Source organism: Atractosteus spatula, chromosome 3, assembly GCF_055471065.1.
Source record: "Atractosteus spatula isolate fAtrSpa1 chromosome 3, fAtrSpa1.hap1, whole genome shotgun sequence".
In the NCBI taxonomy this organism is placed as follows: Eukaryota; Metazoa; Chordata; class Actinopteri; order Semionotiformes; family Lepisosteidae; genus Atractosteus; species Atractosteus spatula.
In genome coordinates, this window is record NC_142708.1 from 61,532,279 (window position 1) to 61,552,784 (window position 20,506).

The 20,506-nt window shown below is 40.2% G+C and overlaps 2 protein-coding genes across 2 annotated transcripts; both read left to right on the forward strand.

The window, feature by feature from the left end:
• The first annotated feature begins 210 nt into the window (after nucleotides 1-210).
• ccdc80l2 (coiled-coil domain containing 80 like 2) lies at nucleotides 211-8,736 on the forward strand. Its single transcript, XM_088911431.1, has 7 exons — nucleotides 211-1,760; nucleotides 2,943-3,099; nucleotides 4,810-4,937; nucleotides 5,912-6,063; nucleotides 6,466-6,569; nucleotides 6,782-6,862; nucleotides 8,273-8,736. The coding sequence occupies exons 1-7, from the start codon at nucleotides 264-266 to the stop codon at nucleotides 8,536-8,538; spliced, it is 2,385 nt and encodes a 794-aa protein (XP_088767557.1). The 5' UTR covers nucleotides 211-263; the 3' UTR covers nucleotides 8,539-8,736.
• Nucleotides 8,737-10,003: 1,267 nt separating this feature from the next.
• On the forward strand, nucleotides 10,004-19,669 carry LOC148838125 (tetratricopeptide repeat protein 23-like). The gene is made up of 12 exons (XM_088912042.1): nucleotides 10,004-10,091; nucleotides 10,741-10,838; nucleotides 11,450-11,627; nucleotides 11,818-11,941; nucleotides 12,311-12,464; nucleotides 13,159-13,284; nucleotides 14,174-14,345; nucleotides 15,592-15,697; nucleotides 16,553-16,680; nucleotides 17,840-17,989; nucleotides 18,397-18,479; nucleotides 19,529-19,669. Exons 2-12 carry the CDS (start codon nucleotides 10,774-10,776, stop codon nucleotides 19,566-19,568), a joined length of 1,326 nt encoding a protein of 441 aa, XP_088768168.1. The 5' UTR covers nucleotides 10,004-10,091; nucleotides 10,741-10,773; the 3' UTR covers nucleotides 19,569-19,669.
• Nucleotides 19,670-20,506: the final 837 nt, after the last annotated feature.

The following is a 20,506-nucleotide window of genomic DNA, read 5'->3' on the forward strand; positions in this document are numbered from 1 at the left end:
GGACTTCCCTTCACTTTCATCGTCCCGCTTCACCCCAGCTGGAGTCGTAACCGAAGGCAATACGGACTGATAGATTGAGACCATCTTGAATTAACATTCAGTCTGCAATGTCTAAAATCACTTTGAAGCTTCCAGATTCCAGGAGTTTCCTGAAACAAAGGCAGACCTTAATCTGAAACAGGGTTTGTTCCTGTACTCTGACTAAGAGAGGCACCCCTACAAAATTCTAAACTTGTGCTCCTCAAGATGAGCATAACTTTGTAATGTATTACTGCTTGGAGTCAAGCATAAGCGCTATGCTGAAAATGCGGAGCCTGTTGATGCTGTTATTTCTGTTCTCCCTGGGGAGCAGCGATCTTGCAATAACTGCAGGTCAAAAAGACGAGCCCTGGGAAGAGGTGCCTAATTTACAGCCCACTGGGAAGCGTGGAACAGCCAGCAAGGAACGTGTGTCAGATGATGAAGCACAGGAGAGCACCTCCTCAAGGCCGCCAAATCCTCATGCCACAAGAGTCATGGATTTTTTGGCTAACTTTTCTGGTAAAAATCGCCTTTGGGTCATCACAGCTCCTTCCTCCGCTGACCACTATTTCAGGATGATGGAAAAGCAAATAGAAGAAACGACGGGGCTGAACTGCCGCCTGGTAGAGAGGGACACCTTCATTGTAATCATCATTCAAGATGCCATGATGGAAGGCAAGATCAGAAGAACAACCTATCAAGGGGAGGTCATAGAAGAGGCGATTGATTCAGATACAGTCTCTGAACTGCTGCGCTATTTGTCATTGCAGGATGGAACATTTGGCATGCTAGTCTTAAAGAAGAACTTAAAGGTTGGAGAGCGCTTCCCTTACCCTGTTAGAATCGAAGCTGTCTTGGAAGCCATCGACCAACTGCCTTTACGGAAAGTAGAAAAGCTGACAAGGAGAGGAGCCTTCAAAAGATGCAGAGTTCCTAAGAGGCCAGTGGCAAGGAGACAAGGCCCAATCACAAGAAAGGTGAGAGTCTCCAGTCCTCTGAGACAAGCCAACTCTACTTCTGTGAGCTTCACACAAAGGAGGCTGGGAGACAAGAAAGATGTCTTGAAGAACAAGGTGCAGGACATATTGAGAGGAAAATCTAGATTTGTGATTCGTCAGAGTTCCAAAGAGGCATCGCCTCAGCGCACTATATCTGCGCAACCAAAAATGAACAGAAATCACTCCAGGTCTGAGAACACTGCAGAAATAAGCCAGATATCACCAGAATCTCAAAACAATGGTAAAGGATTACACCATAACAGAAAGCTGGGTGAAACGTGGCTCTTGCAGGGCACAAGGACAGACCCTGTTCTTCCCCTACAGCAGCCAGGATTAACAGATTCGGCGAACACAGACAGCACCCTTGTTCCTTCGGAGAATGAGAAGAACGAGGGCTCACAAGCTGTTCCCTCCTCAGTTAGTTCTGATGAAGTTCTGGAAAAAGCATCAGCTAACCAAGCTGGGAAAAGCACCACAACTCGCGAACAAGAAAAGAGTGAATATGACTTCTCTTCCAGAGAGGACAAAAACACGACTGATCCCAGCAGGGACAAAACTGCTGAAAGTGCTCCAGCAAGGTCAGGAAAAGGTAGAAAGGGAGACTCCAAGAAAAAAGACAAAGGGAAAGGCAAGAAGGGTAAAAAAAAGGGACGCAAAGGCAGGAAGAAAACCCGGAGGGCTACGGACAGCAAGGCAGATCTGAGTGTTTTGGAGAGTTTCAAGAATAAGAGGAGACTTCTGGTAAGAAAAAAAATATCAGAGCTTCTTTCTTTAGTTTAATTTTGTTAACTGACTATAGGGTCTTAAAAAAACACGTTTGCGCTGCTACCACCAGGGCGTTTGTCTAAGGTTAGTAATCACACCACACATTAGCCTGACCTTGGTCAAGTGAATGCTCTTCCACAGCTGTCTGTATAATGACCCTTAGGTTGGGAAAAATCTACTTCTGATGAAGCTTTTTAGAGTTTATAGTCTACATGTCTATGCTGACACATTCAGTTATTTCTAAATGTCTAGTTAATATATAGTTGTTTAGAAAAGGAACAGGAAAGAAGAAAAAAACTTTTTAAGCTATAGAGCATATTTTAGGTGTGTCAGAGAAGGCTGGGAGTCAAGAACGCTGTCTTGAGGAACAAAGTGCAGGACATATTGGGAAGAAAATCTAGATTTCTGATTCTTCACAAAAATCCCAAAGATTCATCGGATCTGCACGACCAAAAATGCATTACACACCTGAAGAAGGCTCTATAACCAAAACATTTTTCTCCTCCCTTTCTACTTTTCAATGTGGAATTAAGCTCTGCTTGTTCCTGTGCAGTCTGCACACAGACACACTTCCCTCCTCTGACCAAACATTAATTGAGTGTTTCTCAAACCAGGGCTTTTGTGTAGAGTATGTGTTGTAGAGATTTGCTGCGGACTTTATGTGAAAAAATGTTGAGAACAGCATGATCCACCTAATTTTCAGTCACATTTTTAAACATCTTATGGATTTCTAATGGCACAGGCAGTAATGTAAGGATAAACATAGGCTATACCCATACCAAAGACATTCTACCAGAAAAAGCTTTCTTAATAATTGAATTTGTTGGTATTTTATGCATGGTTTCATAAGTCATGGTAGTCTGGCAGACTTGATTGCAATGAAATGGTTACTTAGGTCATTCTCAAGGCTTAAAAGTAAGAATTCAAACTCCTTAAAAACATCAGTCATGTAAACCCATGAGTATCTAGTGAGACAATAACAAAGAAAAACAATTGATCACACTAAGCAAAACTGTGTTTTGAACTCCCTGCTGTAGATGTAATTGTGGAAGTCAGTGTATTTTTACAAGAACTATGTGACACATTTTATGAATTAGCAATGAGCAATAAACTAAAAAAAAGAAAGCAATAAAATGCATAAATATTTTCTTTCTGTAGATCATTGCTGCTCCCAGTGAAGACAATCCACTTTACATCCAACAAAGAGATGAAAGTGTAAAATACAGCTGTGAGCTAGCAGCAAGGAAGATCTCTGTTGTAACTGTTCTGGGCTCTGAGCACAATGGCTCTGTACAGCTACAGCATCATCTAGCAGGTATGTTTGAATGGTGCATTATCACTCAGAGTAGAGATCCTATCATTATAAACCACAAACTGGACATTCGGGAAAATAACAGACAGAATGAACTAGAATCTTATTTTACTTTAATTGTTTTTTACTTTGCATTATCATAAATACTGCAATGGACTGGTGTCCTGCCCAAGGTGAATCCTGCCATGTACCCATTGCTTGCCGGGATAGGTTCTGCTATGACACTGAATTAGATTAAGCTGTTAGATCATTTAAGACTTAATGTCAACAGAACTTTCCAATTCTGGTTCTAGTGCACCTATTATGAGCTGCTTTCCCATCCAAACTTCCACTTGCTTCATTGAGCTCTTAATTGAAGTAATAACTGATTAAGACCTTTTAAATTGTTTTCTGTTCCTGAAAAGTTGTTTTCCAGTTACATCTTTTTCAGTTGAGAGAGCAATTTAAAATTAGCACCATTTTTCTTTGGTTATGAGGTTGAAATCAGGATTTAATGAAATGATCAAGGACACATTTGGACTAGAAGAGACTGTGAAGACCATAAAAATTCCTTGATTGTGTTCCTGGATTGTGAAGACAATTTCAGTATACTTGAATGAGCTATTCTCTTATCAGAAACCTAGAATATTGAAAAAGGTTTTACAGTATGTTTTACTATCTTGTGCTCAAAGCTCACAATGGATAAACAGTTTTATCAGATTCAATATTCACTGCCATGTTATATTCAAAGCTATGAATATTGTCTGTTGTCATCTTAGTGTTGAATTTTTATACTAGGAGTTAATTTGCTTGCTGATTGACAGATGTAGCTCCAAAAAGATGAGAGAAGTGTTACACATTTTTAATGGGTGTCAAACAACTCATCCAATACACTTTTGTTTGTGCAAAATCACCAAACCTTCGTGTATCTAAAAATACCAATGCATTTTCACATATCTGAAAATAACAATATACTTTCATGCAACTGTACTTAACTACACTGCCATATTCAAAAATAATAATACATTTTCATGTGCAGGTATCCAAAAATAACAATCCCACACACTACTGATAAAGCTAAATTTAGTTAACGACAGTCGCTTGTTCATATGCTGTATTTTTTCAGTGAGCACAGCGGTCTAGAGAAATTAAGAGATTGAACTGGACTGAAAACTAGAAGACCCTATGGCACTTGTATTTTACACCCACTGCCTAGACAGAATGTGGTTCAGTGTCACCCAGAGAACACCAGTTTGCTGCTGGGAGTGATTTTGCCAGTCCAGTAGGTGGAGCCCTTCCCTCTGAATCAGAAATTCCAAGCTAAGCCCAGTTTTACAGAATGCAACACTGAGCTGTAGAAGGTGTTGTCTTTGCTGCAGCTCTTTGTTATCACTGTGTGCAGTATGCATCTGTGTTAACTCTGTACGCTGTTGCTCTGAGAAAGGTCACATGTAAGCCGTAAACCTGCACCTCTAGAAAATGGTGTGACTTACCACATTCCATAGACACAAACTATCTGTCTCAAACCTCTAATACATCAATGAACATCCTTCCCGCATTAACACATAGGTTTCAAACAGGCTTCTAACCCCAAAAAGCAGCGCAGCACCCCCCCAAAAACAGAAAATCAAGCAAGACCACTAGAAGACATGAAACAGGCTGATGAAACCTGCTTCTGCCTTGTTTCATGGACAAGGATTTAACTCATACCTTAAAATAATTTATTTGTTGAAGATGCTGATCTTTCACCTGACTCACCTCCAGAGGAATCTAGTGATCTGATCGCTCAGCTTCACAAGGAGTATCGAATAGTTTATAACACCTTCTTCATGACAGTGACGGACTATGATTTGGAACCAAAGGTACGTTGGGAGTTATCATCAAAGTGGTTTATTTTTTTTAAGGTTTGCTCTAGGTTTTCTACACAATCCAGCATTTGACATCTGAACAACTCTTAAGGCTACTCACAAAAGTATCATTTTTATGTCTGCACTATTATTTTTTGTCATTTGGGTAACAGTTCCATACTACACAATCCCTTAAAAATCACCTTTGCTGAAACCAGCCTTTTAAACAAATGCTTCCTAGATTAATGGAGAAATAGTCTTGTGGTTTAGGTTTTGTTCTTCACACAGATTTTATATGTTTTATTGTTTACATATCAGTTAGGCAAACACTTCAAACAGCTCTCATATTTCAATAACAAATAGGTAAGGTATCTTCACTGGAGTTCTCAAGCACATGAAATTTATTTGAGACTGAATTCACACTCTAGTCTTTGTACTCTCAGGTTCTGAAAATAAAGTTGAACCTTTTTTATTTTAATATTTACTACCAGTATTAAAACCAATTTACTGCAAAGCCAGTTTTCCAGCCTGGTGTAATGTAACAAAAGTTGTATAAAATGTTTTCCAAGTTTTGTGCCACTCAATGGTTTCTTATAAAAAATGCAACAGACTTACAGGACTTCTGCCAGGAGCAAAAGCTTGAGCTAATGAGCAACTGGAAGGGAAATAAAAAAGTTAATAAGTTGTGTTAAACATTAATCTTCAGATAAAATCTGTACCCTCTCAGGATTTGACTGACTTTGCTGTCACTTGGGTGAGGCCCTCCAGACAATTCTGCATCCTGGAGCCATAGTCCCCTAATTGCCTTGTCACGCCACTTGATACTCTGTAAAGGATCAGCAATATCTGTTGGACTGGTTATGATCATTCAGTAGTTATGGTTACTGGTTATGGTTATCTGCTGTGCATGTTATGAGACTTTATACGTAAAGACACTGGCGTCTGAATAAATGCACAAGCCAATGCCACTGCTTGGTTTCTGTTCTTAGCAATTCTTCAACGTGCCCGTTTCCATACCACTGATGATGGACTACATCGACACGTTTCCCTCAAGGCAGGCTGAGGCCGAGGGGGAAACAAGGCATTTTGTCTCCTGCAAGGAACGAGACAATCAAAGCAAAGCCGAGACATTCCTGTCGAGGTACGTGAGCTCCCAAACCTTTTGGACAGAGATATCAAATGACAAAAAGAACAGTGATGGTTTTATAAAGGTGCAGTATAGAAGAAAAGTAAAGTAGTTGCCTAAAGGAACTACTTGTACATTATCAGAACTGTCAGAATTTCCTTCAACAGCCACATATACATATTTTTGAAGCGTAGTAGGTTATGTGCTCAGTGGAACCAGTGTTTGCGATTAGAAATGAAGAAAGCATCATTGGCTCCTATGATCTGCACAGGCTGTTTCAAATCCCTTTGTCTGTCCTGTATTTGAATTCATCATCTTTTCTTGCTCATTAAAATACCAGATACCTTTTGTATTCTACTGTAAAGTACTGTATATGGCATAAAATAAATGGATGTTAAAAATTATACTTTTTATCAGATTTGCTGCCGAAAGACGGCTGTTGATTGTTTCCTCCCCAACAGAAGAAGATGACAGTTTCCAGCAGCAAAAGGCATCCCTGCATGGGCAGGCTTGCTTTCTGGGTGAGAAATATTTCAGATTGTCTGATTTAATTGTTTTTTTGGTAAACACATCTTGTTAGAGGAGCTAAGATGAAGAGCTTTACAGGCAACAACTATCAAATGGAAGAACATCAAAAGGTCCCCAAACTGGAGACTGGGCTCCCATTTTGCTTAGTGGACTGTTAGTTGATCGATCACAAAATTTCATCCATCTGATGTTTGTGTCTCTGAAGGGTTACATCATTTTGCGCTGCTGATACTAACAGGTGATGGTTCTCGGGCTGCTGGTTCTCTGCAGTTGTTTCCTCTTGATGGTGAGTCTGTTTTGTGTCTGTACCTGTACAGATAAGAGTATTTACCGGCACTGTAACCTGTAGACTAGTGAATATATCCCACTACATGGTTTTAAACCAATAGCCCTATACCTATTGATGTTCCTTTGAACATCACTTCTGATGATCTCTTGCTCATCATACTTTTCACAGTCTCTCATTGCAGGCAAGGATCAATACAAGCAAACAGAATTTTATCATTACTGTTAATCTAATGTCTCTGTATTTGCGGTGTAATGCAAGTTTAAAAACATCTCAATATCTCAATATCTCTGACAATGCAGCCAGGGGACATCCCTCCCAGCCACTGACAGTATGTTTCGTCTGATTACCACAACCACGCTTGAGCTGCAGTTTATTTTGAAAAACCTGTGATATTTTCATAATATGACATGTGCTTCTTGCTTAGTTTTTGTACATACTGAGGAAAACATTTTCTCTACATCTCATGCAATACATTATAAGTTCAGACCGTCTGAGAAATACATTAGCCACAAGACATTAAAAAACTCTTAACCTCGTTATGAAATATATCTAGTGTCACGGACGTCCAAAGGGACTAACCGTGGGGAGCAGGAGAGCGGAAAAAGACCCATATGCGTAGCGGCGAGACGGGAAAAAGGCCCGGGCTCATAGTGCAAAGAGTTCAGGAATGCCGTATAGAAACCTATGCCCTCAGGGAGCGGACGTGGGGCGCCCTGGTGCTAGGCGGGTCTCAGGACATCCGAACGTCAATGCTGAGCGAGGACAGAGTGCAAGACCCGGAAATATATAGCCCAAGGGAAAGAGAGGGACAGGAAGAACAGCAGACCGGAAACTAGGGACAGGACAGAGAAGGAGCGCCCTCTGGCTGCAGAGGGCGTGACATCTAGTCTATTGGGCTTTTTTTCTTTAAGATACATTTTCTTTGTGAGAACAGATTGGAGCACCTTGTTGGAAATGTTCAGGATGCTCAAGGGTTCAGTGGCAATACCAGTGTTTTTCTTGTTATGTAAACAAGCAATGGCAGCATTTTCTCCCTTTAACAGGAACACTGTACGATCATAATCAGTTTTCTAGGAAAACTCAAAAGGGGGCTTTAGTGGAATTATGTAAGTGCTAAGTCTGTGTGTTAAAATAATACAAATTAATGTTTGAAGAAGGCAAAACAGTAGTCTTTACCACCTGCTGTAATCATTTTTAATAGAGAGGAAAAGGCCCATGTGAACTGAAAATTCTTATTTTACTTTCTCCTTGTATGCATGCAATCAATGCGTTCAGGAGAATCAGTGTGGACTGACCACTGGAAAAGCTTTTCCTGTGGTCTGGAATCCATCTTTTCTTTCGGCCAAGAAGAACTACTGAAGACCAAGCACAGTGCCTGACCGGTCACTTTCTTGCCTTCTCCTGCAGGGACGGGTCAGTCGAGAGAGGAAGGACTCTCCCCGGACATAGTGAATGGCTTCAGGGAACACTTCAAGATCAGCAGGGAATATTTCACCGTGCTGGTGATTGGAAAGGGTGGCACCATCAAGTCTCGATACCCCACTCCACTGTTGTCCACAGCCATCGTAGACAGCCTGCTTTATTCCACAGAGCTCCAACCAGATGAAGAGAAGCTGAAGGAGACTCTTGGCATAAGATGCCCAGAGAACCCAAGCAGCTATTACGTTCATTAAGAAACCATCCCAGACACCTTGGGGACTAAGACTGCTGCTGATGTCTGTTTTATCAAAGGATGTTTTTCGTCCTCTTAAGATGTTGTGTATTCATGCTGCTAATTCCCATAAATGTCTCTCTATTCTTTTGAGAAAACTGCATGCTACCGTGACCAGCTTTACATTTCACGAATAACCACAAGAAGAAGGAAAAAAAGACCATTTTAACAGGCCATTTTGGTGATTCACTAAGCAAATTGATGGTGACAACATGCGTGCACATAATTTCCGAAAGGGCACTTATTGAGACGAGGAGTAACAAGAGAGGTGGCGCTGGTCGTTGTGCTGTACTGTACAGTATATGCATGTCTCAGTAGAAGCTGAGCTTAAACAATTAAATCTTCTGAATTTCTTTCATGTATTCTCATACAGATGTAAAAAATAATAAAGCACCGGTTGCATGTAACAGCACTGTTGATCATATTCGGTAAGAAACAATCCATTTTAATAAATTGCTATATTTCAATTATGTTTAGGTCCTGCAAATGAGCATTTATGAATACTTAAAGAGCAACATACTGTAGGCTACATTATAAGTCGCAAAATGTTATTGATGTATTAAAACTGAAAGGTTTCAGAACCACTGGGTCAATTTAAAATCAATATTTAATTTTTTAAGAAATAGTGTTTTTTATTGAAGGAAAAATGTATTTCTACACCATATTGAGAGAAGCAGCTTCTCTTATGCACCAGTAGGTGTAACTAAGGCTCCGTCAGACCTATAGCTGACAAAAACTCTGCCTTAAGAGAAAGCAAATGACACAAATGAAAGCAATTGCAAGAGACTGTTTTGCACAGGTGAGGCTGTAGTTCCTAAATGTAATATATTGTATGCAATCATCTTTATTGTTACCTTGAGAATATTTTGTGTTCATCCAGAGACGGTATTTAACACAAAAGTGAGCTTGCAATGAAAATTGAGTTTTAAAAAAAAAACCATCCATTGTGGTTAATGGCGAAATCTAGACGTTAGAGTTAAACTCCAGGAACACCATAAATCCCTTAAGCCCTAAAAATGAAAGATACAAAACCTACCAAAATTTAACATACTGTAACTCCGTCCATTGGTGGCCAACCTCAATATTCTATTTCGGTATAATGTAGTTACAGCTCGTCCTCGCTTAAGATTCTGAACCATAAATAATTAATTAACATAAATAAAATCAACAGAAACAGGTTTGTTTTTTTTTCAAAACTCGTGTGACAGTTTAAAAGTGTGACAAACGAAGTACTCCCACATAGTTGCACTTCATGAAAGACCTTGTGAGGAGGACTACGGCTCAGCTGAGTGCTCGTGTGTATAAAAACACAGGCTAATCTGACAATCCCTCACATAGAAAAAAGACGTGTGAGGGCCTTTGCAACTGTGTGAAATCGTTTTGACAGACTCCTTGCCTGGCCAGTGGAAACCTGCCAGTTTTAGCTCATTCAATTGGCTGCAGTCGCTGCCATGACTACGCAAGGACGCACTTTTCCGTGTAGTGCACCAGAGGCGGATGAGCAAATACGTGTTGGTAATTATATTTACAGTAAAACCTCGCTCAAATATGATGTGCAGCATGTCGTCTGATGTTTTCCTTGGAAGCTTATTACATGATAATTTGCATGCTTTTTGTCTCGTACCAATAGACAATATTTTAACAGCTTTAGCCAGGTAGACCAACGTCTAACGTAAAACCGAGAAACCTCGATATTATCGAGACCCTTTTTATTGCGTGTACTGGGGTTATTTGGTGATCGTTGGCGACATCCAATGAAAAAAATGTTTACATAACATTTTTCACCACTCTTCCCGTGATGTTAGCGAGAGTTCTGTTATCCTAAGCAAAGATCATTCTTGATGGACCAGCAATCGGATTGCAGTTCATATAGTATTGCACCTACCATTTGAATGATGTAGACAGATGTGTAACGTTTTTGAAGACTTAAGTGAAATTCTAGGTTTAGCTATACACAACGCCTAAATGAAAAGACAAAAGTAATAAAACCTGATGCAGTTCTTCTGTTGTTACAGGTAAATTACTTTTTGTTACTGTTGCGCAATATTTCATTTAGTTAGCTGAAGTATGATCACCCGTTCAGGACTGTAGGGTATGTGTCTTGTGTAGTTAAGGTAAGCTTCTTCACCTGTTGGCCGTGATAGTGCTGCCATTTCATTTTCAGCTCTTTCAAGTGCACAGCTGAGTGATCTGGGGAATGCAACCAGCAGTGATAACAATTCCGACTGCCTCCTGTGACACAGAGGCCAGTGATCTACAGAGGTAAGAGGTAAAAATCTGAGGACACGCCATATAGGCTTTGTTATAAATTGGGTGTTAAAAGGGGAGTTTGCAATTGAATGCAATAGCAACAGCCAAAGCTTCTAGTGATGAAATGGATTAATGGTTTTAGCAGGTTGATCTTTGCTGCCTGCTGTCCCCAGGCATTGCTCTTCAAGGCAATTTCAATTTTGTTTTTTTATTTTACTGTTGTTTTATTTTTGTAGGCTTGTTTCATCATGCATCCAGACATAATGAATCCAGATCTGTACAGTTTTGAGAAAAAAGGGTAAAAGTAAAACAAATAAGAATCAGTAGCAAAACTGGTCAAGAAGAGCTGGGTTTTGGACAATTTGTGTATATATAAAGGCAAATGTTGATGTATACATATTTTGAAGGGTAGAGTATTATGTTAGGGAGAACTTATAACTGTTTTTCAAAAGCCATCCTTGATAAGGTTAAAATTTTCTTGAGTCGTGCATCATACAGTATATGGACTTCTCACTGTCAGCAACAATACATAATCTGCGTTGAAGAACTACAGAGAGTATTTAAACACTGGAGTGTGTTAAAATCACACTAAAATCTTTGTGAAATCTATGTGAAATTTCCAGGGCAGAGAGCAGAGGATGCAGTCCCGAAAAGCATAGCCAGGACGGCTCGTCGTCATCGAGGAGCATCCGAGAGGTTCTAAGGAAAGATGAAGCCCCCTGGAAAGAGGCTGGTCTTACTCCGGCAGAGAAGCTCGACAGTGCGCGCACAGCCTGCGAGCAACTAATTAAAAGCCACGAGGTAGACGTCACAACACCTGCTGGCTAACCACACCTCTACGAACATTTAAACCTACAGTAAGGTCACTCAGGCTCACCTCTCCCACACCTGAGATGATATTTTCACTGGGTTTTACACTGGAGCACAAACCAATCGCTCCCTTTGTGTACTATTTTACAGTTAAACATGCTCTCTTCCTGTGTTGATGTAGGTGTCACGGGCCATGACTGAGCTCATCAGATGTGTGGCACTGTCCAGGCTGGTCTACGGAGATGGGCATTGGCGTCTTGCAGAGGCTTTCGCCAATGTGGCTTATGGGTATTTAAAACTTCGAGGTACTGAAGTCGTACCTGAAATTACACTCTGATCTACATTATTAGCCTGATACCAGAATGAACAGAGCAGAATGTCTCATTTGCAGATTATATTCCGATGAAGTTACTGCCATGTTTTTTCTGAAGTTTTATTTAAAACAGGTCCGAATTATTATTCCTAGTTCTACTGTACATGGGCCCAACCACTTAAAGTTCAGGCACCTGTTTAGTTGAAATAACAGACAATAATTGGAACTGGCATTAACCATCCTTTAAGCACAGGATTAATTTCCAATTTTCTAATCCTGTCCGATACTACAAATTTGCAAAACATTTGAAAGAGTCTGATGAATCAATTCAATAGCATTTGTGTTTATCTAAATACTGTAGGACTTCCTGCACAAGCACAACAGCATGCTGAGACTGCCAGAGACATTCTGCTGGCTGGGACACTGTTACCAGAACTTGTGGAGAAGAAAGACATACTTCCTACCTTAATGACCATCTACTACACCCTTGGGGTGGCACACCTCATGCAGAAAAAATATCCTTTGCGCACTATATCTGTTCCTCCTCAACAGTGTGTACAGACCTATTAAGGAAAATGCACAGAGTTTATTTCATTAAAGTAAAATGAAAGACCAAAATGGACAACATGGAATTTTCTTCTAGCTTGTGGAGGAGTATAGGAGAGAGCAGGGATATGGGGGTAAGTGAGGTGGACTGGGGAAAACAGGAAGTAATCTGTGGGCAGGGTGCTGGTGGGGTAAGAGAAAAAAGGGGGAGACCTGGGGGACAATTTCTGCGGGGAGATTTTGGAGGACAGCAATGATTAGAGAAGTCAGAACAAGACGAGCTCTAGGGAAGTGTGTGAACTCAGTTTGAGGAAGAATTATACTGTTCAATCAAAATGATATCGTGCCTTTCAAGAAACTAAAAAGAAACGTCTGGGAGTTATGAGTGTAAATATTTGGATGTGATGACAACAGGATCAGAGGAGAAATCAGAAGCAAATCAGGAGACCAATGAAGGTTCTTTTGTTTTTAATAGCTGTAGAAATCCACATTCTTATATACAGGTGCTCCATGAATCATGTAATGATTACCTTTCCACAGTATTACTGTATTTAGCTCAAAATCCAGAGTAGCATGCGTGTTGGATGTCCAGAAGTCGGGGAGTGTACAGGTACTGTACATGCAGGGGCATAGACGTATTGGCTTTATCCTTGACTGTGTTACCCTGAATGAAGCTCACCAGAACCTGCAGAAAGCTGAGAAGATCTATGAGGGACACCAGGGCCTGTGTAGATCAGAATACCGAGCCCAGAATGTCTCCCGGGAAGACTTGGAACGGGCCCTGGGCAGGTAACTTGTTTCTCTGCGTCCTGAGGCACCAGTGAGTTAGACTTTTTTTGCCTTTGGTAGAACAATGGGGTTATGCAGTGTGAAGAATCTACAGTTTAGAGTCTATATTTTGTTGAGGGTATTGTAAGGCAAAACAGTCAAAACAAAGCATCTCTCCTAACAAACATTTACAGAGGTATAATCTGCAAACACATCACAGTAAAGATTGTGTAATGGGGGTGTAAGCATGTGTAGTAGGGTCATACAGCCAGTCGTTTTTCTCACTGAATTTATCCACTTGCCTGTTGTCTTCACATCTTTGAGGCTTCCAGTACTCAGTTTAAACACAATGTAGTTTCTACTTGTGTCCAGCTGGTTCACAGGTTATTTTCAAGAAAACGTAAATTCCTCTTAATTAAATCATACAAGAAAGGAAATGTACAGAATCAATAAGGTATACTTTAACTTTTATTTTAGGTACTATCATTGTTTGATCCCTTGTTTCAGGGTAGTAGTGTGAAGAAATGTTAACATAGAACATCAACACGCCTGTCACTGTTGTTCTGTTATTAGTTATCTTTCAGACATTGCCAATTGTGTTATAAATTCTGACTTGAAAACATTTTGAATTGTATTTTAAAAATATTTTGAATTAAATGACCTGTGGTTCAGGCACTTACAGTATAAGTTATTCACAGAGGAAATGTCAGTATGTCTGCAATATTAATAATTACATTTAGCTGCTAATTGAGTTGGCTGATAATTTTATCCATACTATACTGATACTCCAGAAGAATGGCCTCCTGTTCTCCTTTCCCTCTTGTGCCCTCTGTGGAAGAACCAGCGTTGAGGAAATGTCAAATCCAAACCGCGGTCTCTGTGTCGGACTCCTGTGGCTCTTTCCCTGCAGGGTGGCCTTGCAGCAGAAAAGACCTGCTGTGCTGCACTTTGAAAAAGCAGCTTCCTGTGTGAGCTCCACGCGAGGAAAGGACAGTCCAGAGCTGGTCGGCATCTACCAGGAGATGGCAAGAGCAGAGCAAATGAGAGCCAGGCATGAGGAGGCCATCAAACACCTGCTGCAGGTGCACTGCTGGGCATCTCTTCGAGAAGGGAGAGCTGTGTGGAAGTTGCATATCTGGTCCTGTTCCTAAATCTGCTTAGAAAAGAGAAAGAAGTTCAGGACTAATTTTGTAGCCTTCAATTTGAAATAACCAGCTGAATTCACTGGACATAAAAGGGCTTAATTTCACTTTTTATTTCACATTGTGCCTTTAACGTCTTTTGCACAAGTGGAGATAATGGGAAATTGATGTTGTTTTATTATCTCCATAGTGTTTATGAAGGAATTATGACGTTGTTTTTTTAGGCTCTTTCAAGTACAAATACTTTGTTGCTAATCAGACAGAACCTTGCACTTGTGCTGGAGAGCTGAAGGACATGAAGGTTATTTGTGCTGTAAAGCCACCTGTTGTCTTTGACACTACTGTGCTTAACAGTAGCTGAGACCAAGTACAAGTTCTTGATAAGACAAACACTGCCTTAGTTTAAAATGAAAAATGTGTGTGCAACAGATAACACTTTTCATTGTTTCTGAACACAGCAAACCTATACATTTCGCCTTTCTAGACTTTAATTGGTATCTGGTAAGGAGGCCAGCTGAGGCCGGCTGTTTGTGGTTTTGATTGATCTGACCAGACAAGAGAACAAGAGAACGAAGAGGACATACTGTCCACAAGCCTGCCAACATGCTGCAGAGTTAGGATGTAAAACTCTCACGTATTGCCGCCTCATATTGTGCATTACTGAGATGCCCTGTGAACAGCTCCCTCCAGGTTCCCTGTAAAAGGAGCCACGGTGTCCAGTCATTAGATAGTAATAATTTAGGAAAAATAGACAGAGAAGGGACCACTCAGCCCACCGAGCTGTTTCACCGATAGTAGGTAATTGATCCACAAACCTTGTTTAGCCACTTCTTGTAAGAAAACGGTGTTCTGGCTTTAATAGCTAGAGTGTTAAAGAAACTATAATTTATTCTGGTCTCTCAGGGCTCTGTGAACACAAGCTTCCTTGTTTCAGTTCTTCTATGATACTTCCACTTCTGACTCCACGTCTGTTGTAATGCAGAGTCAGACACAATCCCCAGGATTGGATGAGTGCCTTTTTCAAATCTAAGTTCTGAGTACTTTCACTGAAAGAACGTACCATGTTGTAGTGTCAGCTAAAAGTTGTTTGAACTTCTCAGCAAACCTTATATGCATTATGAAGATAAAGGCTATATGATGGAGGTGTAGTGTTTTCTTGCTTACCCGTGTGACTTAATTCCTTCAGGCTCACTCCATAGCTACAGCCCAGCTCAATGAGAGCGTGGAGACAGCCCAGGCAGCCTTGTTACTTGCTCAAGGCTATGCTGCAGCAGGAAGTTTACGTAGTAGCGGTAAGCATGCAGGATTCTGAAAGTCTACTTACTCCTAGTCTTCATAAAATACCTTTTTTTTGTTACCAAATGAGAAAAAAGTGTTATAAAGGGAAAAAGGAATTTAAGGGTTAAAGCTAAAGCTAATGTATTACAGAGTTTATCCTCTCATAGAACCTGATAATAATATTCAGGCTGGGCTCTTTTCACTGTGGGTTTTATTTTCATGGTTCGAAATGAGCACTCACTATCAAGAGCAAATGTTGTTTAATAATGCCCAACTGTTTGGACTGAAAATGTACCCTGCACAACTAGCAACACCTTCATTAAACATTATGATTTAAGTAAAGGTGTCGGTACAGACTGGCAGCCATATAGTCCTGATGTTGTTGGACTTTTGTGTTAGCTGATTGGTTCCCCAATGAGTTCTGTGCCATTTGAAGACAACATGATTGGGATGGCTATAGTAAGCCATAATATTGAGTTTATCTGTTACTTCCACTGGTTGTTTCCCTGCTGTTATTGTATAATTAATAATATTTGTTTATTTTTTGTTCAGTTGGCCTATATATTCTGCACAACCCATAAACATTGGTCATTTTGGGAAAAAAAGATAAAACTGCAAAATGTTTGTCTTCTGGTATTCCATTACCACAATTCAGATTGAAAGCAAGTGATTTAAATAAAAAAAAATGTCTTTGATTGAATGCACATGAGCGTGTACAAAACAACATTTAGCTGAGTGTTGAAAATAGAACAGTGTCTTTGTTTTTCAGCTTCCTTTGTCTGTTGAAATTTGTTTGATGTTTTTTGGTCCAACAGAGTTATTGGGAGGCTGAGATATCTCTGTCCTAAGAGACCAATCTTTTCTTGTAGAGCTGACAGAACAGTATTTCAAGGAAAGCATAAATATGTTTCGCAGTGTACTGGGAGAAGAAAACCCTCTGACATTCCCCGTAGTGGATGACTACACAAGCTGGCTGATTCAAACAGGAAGACAGCAGGTAATTAGGGGCTGTTCTCATGTGCTCTAATTAAATATTTCATCAAAGCAATGTTGCAATGTTGTAAATTAAGAAAAATCCTCATTGTTGCATGAGGTCAACATACAGCGTGTTCTTATCAGACCTCAGAAGCTCAGCTAGCCTGGGCTTGGTCACTACCCATGGGATGGGAGATCACCAAGGGAAACAGCTTGCTTTTGTAAGTAATGATGGAGCTGGAAATGGCACTCTTCCTTCTGGACCAGAAGTTCCAAACTAATGGCACAGTTTATTGACAGGGGTCACTGTACGGTCTGAGGTGCTTTCTTCCCAGTGAGATGTTAAACTCAGGTCTTGACCATGTGGTCATTAAAGATTCTATGACCCTGGTTGAAAGAATACCATCATAGCATTAGCATCACCCAGCATCCTGGCTAAATTCCACTCTAGGCTCGCACAATCTGCAATGTAGTGTGGCTGTTGGTGCAGAATGGCTGCCATGTGTCAGAGCACGTCAGGTCGGTGCTGCACATCTGTGGTAGATGAATTGAGCTCCTTCGGATGTGTAAAGCACTCCGGGATTCTCTGGGATGAGAAGCACTGTATACATGCAGTTAGGTAATTAATTACAGTAGCACTTAAGGATGTGAAAATCGGGAACATATTTTGGTGATTGTTGAACCTCAGTTTCTAAAATGTATTATTGTATGTCATATTATATCACTGTAACATATTTTTACTCTATGTAATATATAATTGTTTCCATATAAAATGCATTAATGAAACAGTGTGAATAAAATAGCTGTTCATCAGGACAGAATCCAGCAGTTTTCAGTCATGTTAGCTTGATAAGTTTCCCCATGTATTTCTAACATTTCCTGTTTCCAGGTTTTAGTTTGAAGTGGATTGACCTAGCCCATGCTTTTCACTGATTTAAATATCTAATTAGCCTGACAACAACAGATCAGTTTCTCCTAAACTAATGAGAGAGTCTCTTCATTTACCCTGTCCTCTCAGTCTCCTAGTCACAGTGCTAATCTCCTTGTCCAATGTCTTTTTGTGAAGGCTTCCCAGGACAGTGAAGGGGAAAGTTGGGCACTTTTGTGACCTTTTGTTAGTTTCTGTTGGGAGCTCTGGCGTGGAGTGCCGGTTGATCACTCTGGTTTTCCTGCATTCACAGCAGGCACTCGAACTTCTCCGCAGTACGCTGCAGCGCAGAGTGGAGGCTTTTGGCGACTACAGCGATTCAGTGGCTGACACTTTGAGCCTAATGAGCAGTATTACTCTTGCCGGGGGAGAGATGAAGAAGGCCTACAAGCTGCTCAAGAAGGTGTTTGCACTTTTGCCTTTCCCTGGAAACCTGCAGTAGTTTTGGAAGGATACATACAGTAGTGCAGCTCCCTCTATTTGACAACAGATGGAATGCAATTCTCCCTTATCCCAGTATGTGTGCTGAACAGAGAAGGGCAAGGTCTTCTTTTTGGTGGTCACTGTACTTTATTTCTCATTGCTTACTCAGAGTACAGTAGTTTTTTTTTTAAGTGAGGCTCTGGCAAAAATTGCAAATGCCACAGATTTCCTTAAGGGTGAACTACCCTAGTTTATCAGTACTGTTACAATGAGTCAGTTCATTTACTAGAAGGGCAGTAAGGCATCAGAATTTGTCTTTCCTGTTGTTTTCAGATGCAATAAACATAGAACAAAAACAGTGCACAAAATGTGTTGTTATTATTGCAGTGCCTAGAGATTCAGACAGTCCTGTATGGAAGTCAGCACAAGAAGAGCAGACAGACCCAGCAGCTACTGGACATGTTAAACAGGTGAGTACAGAGACTGGATACCAGTAATTATAAGTAAGCCAAAATAATGGGGGACTGCTATTTTAACAGATTCAGTTCTTCTTCCTTTATGTGAAGTACCAGTTTGGAAAAACTATTTTATCTCTTATTTATAAGAGATTTGGGGTGTTTTTGGTCATCTCTCATTCATCCAAAATGCTTCTAAATGCTTTATCAGGCTTCCGGCCTATCCCACCAAGCAATGAGCGCAAGATGGGATAAACCATATACAGGACCCCAGCCCAACACAGGGCTGACTCAAACACAGACACGCACACACTCACACCAGGGCCAGTTTAGCCCAGAAGCCAATTAACCTACCAATGTGTCTTTAGACTGTGGGAGGAAAATAGAGGACCTAGAAGAAACCCACACAAGCTTAGAGAGAACATACAAACTCTACCCAGATAGCACTGCAAGCCTGGAACTGAACCTAGGGCCCCAATACTACAAGGCAGCACTGCTAACCACTGTGCCACCATGCCCCCCAAGATCACTCATATCTTTAAAAACAATCTGTTTCAGCTTTCTCAGAGCAGCACAGAGTTGTCCAGGCCGACCAGAAAGTTATGCTAAGCAGCTCTTTTTGTCTTCCAGCTACTCTGTAGTAGTTGGATTTTCTGCTGGTTGGACAGTAGTTAAATCTCTAATGTTTTATGGAAAAGTGCTTCCAAGAAAGATTCCTCACTTCCAGCATGAAGCCCATTGAGTGCACTCACTTCCTCGCATGTCAGTTATTTTCACAGTATTGATGTTACTAAACTAACTTGTCTCAAAAGGAACAGTGTGCTCAGAGCCTTAATAAACCAGTAAACGTGGTTGAGCAGCTTAAAAGTAGCAACTGACAGTGATTTGTGCAACTTTAAACCTCATTATGGGCAAGTTTCTGAACAAGAAGAAATTTGGGGGAACTTTGACGTGGGTAGTTTCCAGTCTGAACTGTGGTCCTGAAAGCATCTGAATTTTACATTAAATATAGTTTCACACAACAAGAAAACAAATGTAATCTTTCTGTTTCCTTTTCTTTCAAGGTCTCCTGCTGTATGCAAAAATAGTCTGCAGCCACAATAACCACAACCCCACAAGGTCACAAGAGAGAAGTACACATGGGAGAGGAGGCAGACTAATTCAGACTTAGGCCCATTCTACTGTATGCCAAGTGAGATGGTCAATGTGAGGCTAAGATATGTCATTCACTGTTTTCCTGCTTTACTTTCCAAACATGGCTGGATGCTGTGAATTCCAGATGCATCAGACACTGTAAAGTTGTGTGGTAAACAGTAAAGCTGTATCATTCTATTACAAGTAATGTCCTTTGAGTTAATTGCTTTCAAACATAGACTAAGAATCCAAATGATCAAAGTGTAAAATTTACATCCTGACCTGAAACCATCATGATAAAAAGGTGCAAAAAAATAACACTACGAGTGGCTCTAACATTAAAACGTTGTGTATTTCAATGCTTTAAATAAACCATGAACCCAGCCCTGTTTCTTCATGACAGTTCACCTTTATATACAGTACATTGTCATGTCTTTTAGTTGCAGATGTTGAAAGGTATGATCAATGAAAACCTATCTGTTGAATTGCATGAAGAGTTTTTGATTATAATTTTGTTTAGAAATTTGTTTGACAGTACTACAGTATGTTCTGAAGCAGGCAGAATTTTGCTAAAAAAACAGGAATTTATTTAGAAATATCTGGAATATGATATGAGCACAAAGAGGAAAATTTTAATATGTGTTCACATTGGTTTACAAAAAGGCACAGACCATTTTATATTACCATCCAAACTTTACCACCGTAAACCTTAATGAAATACAGATTTATGCAAACGTTTGGGCACCCCTGGCCAAATTACATGTTTTGTTGATTTTCTAAGTGAAAAGAAGTTAACACAACCCCTGCAGTGAACAAACTTAAACTTGAAAAAAATAAAACACAATAATTTGGCATGTGCAAAAGTTTCATCCACTAGTGTTGTTTTTTTGTAAGGTCTCAGAACTTAA

What these genes read in the sequence shown, in the direction of transcription:
- ccdc80l2 (XM_088911431.1), top strand. Translation starts at nt 264, where the DNA reads ATGTATTACTGCTTGGAGTCAAGCATAAGCGCTATGCTGAAAATGCGG. An exon ending in ACTATGATTTGGAACCAAAG is followed by an intron (nt 4,938 to 5,911) that starts GTACGTTGGGAG and finishes TTCTGTTCTTAG; the next exon opens with CAATTCTTCAACGTGCCCGT. An exon ending in GCCGAGACATTCCTGTCGAG is followed by an intron (nt 6,064 to 6,465) that starts GTACGTGAGCTC and finishes ACTTTTTATCAG; the next exon opens with ATTTGCTGCCGAAAGACGGC.
- LOC148838125 (XM_088912042.1), top strand. Translation starts at nt 10,774, where the DNA reads ATGCAACCAGCAGTGATAACAATTCCGACTGCCTCCTGTGACACAGAG. An exon ending in CCATCAAACACCTGCTGCAG is followed by an intron (nt 14,346 to 15,591) that starts GTGCACTGCTGG and finishes TAATTCCTTCAG; the next exon opens with GCTCACTCCATAGCTACAGC. An exon ending in TTCAAACAGGAAGACAGCAG is followed by an intron (nt 16,681 to 17,839) that starts GTAATTAGGGGC and finishes CTGCATTCACAG; the next exon opens with CAGGCACTCGAACTTCTCCG.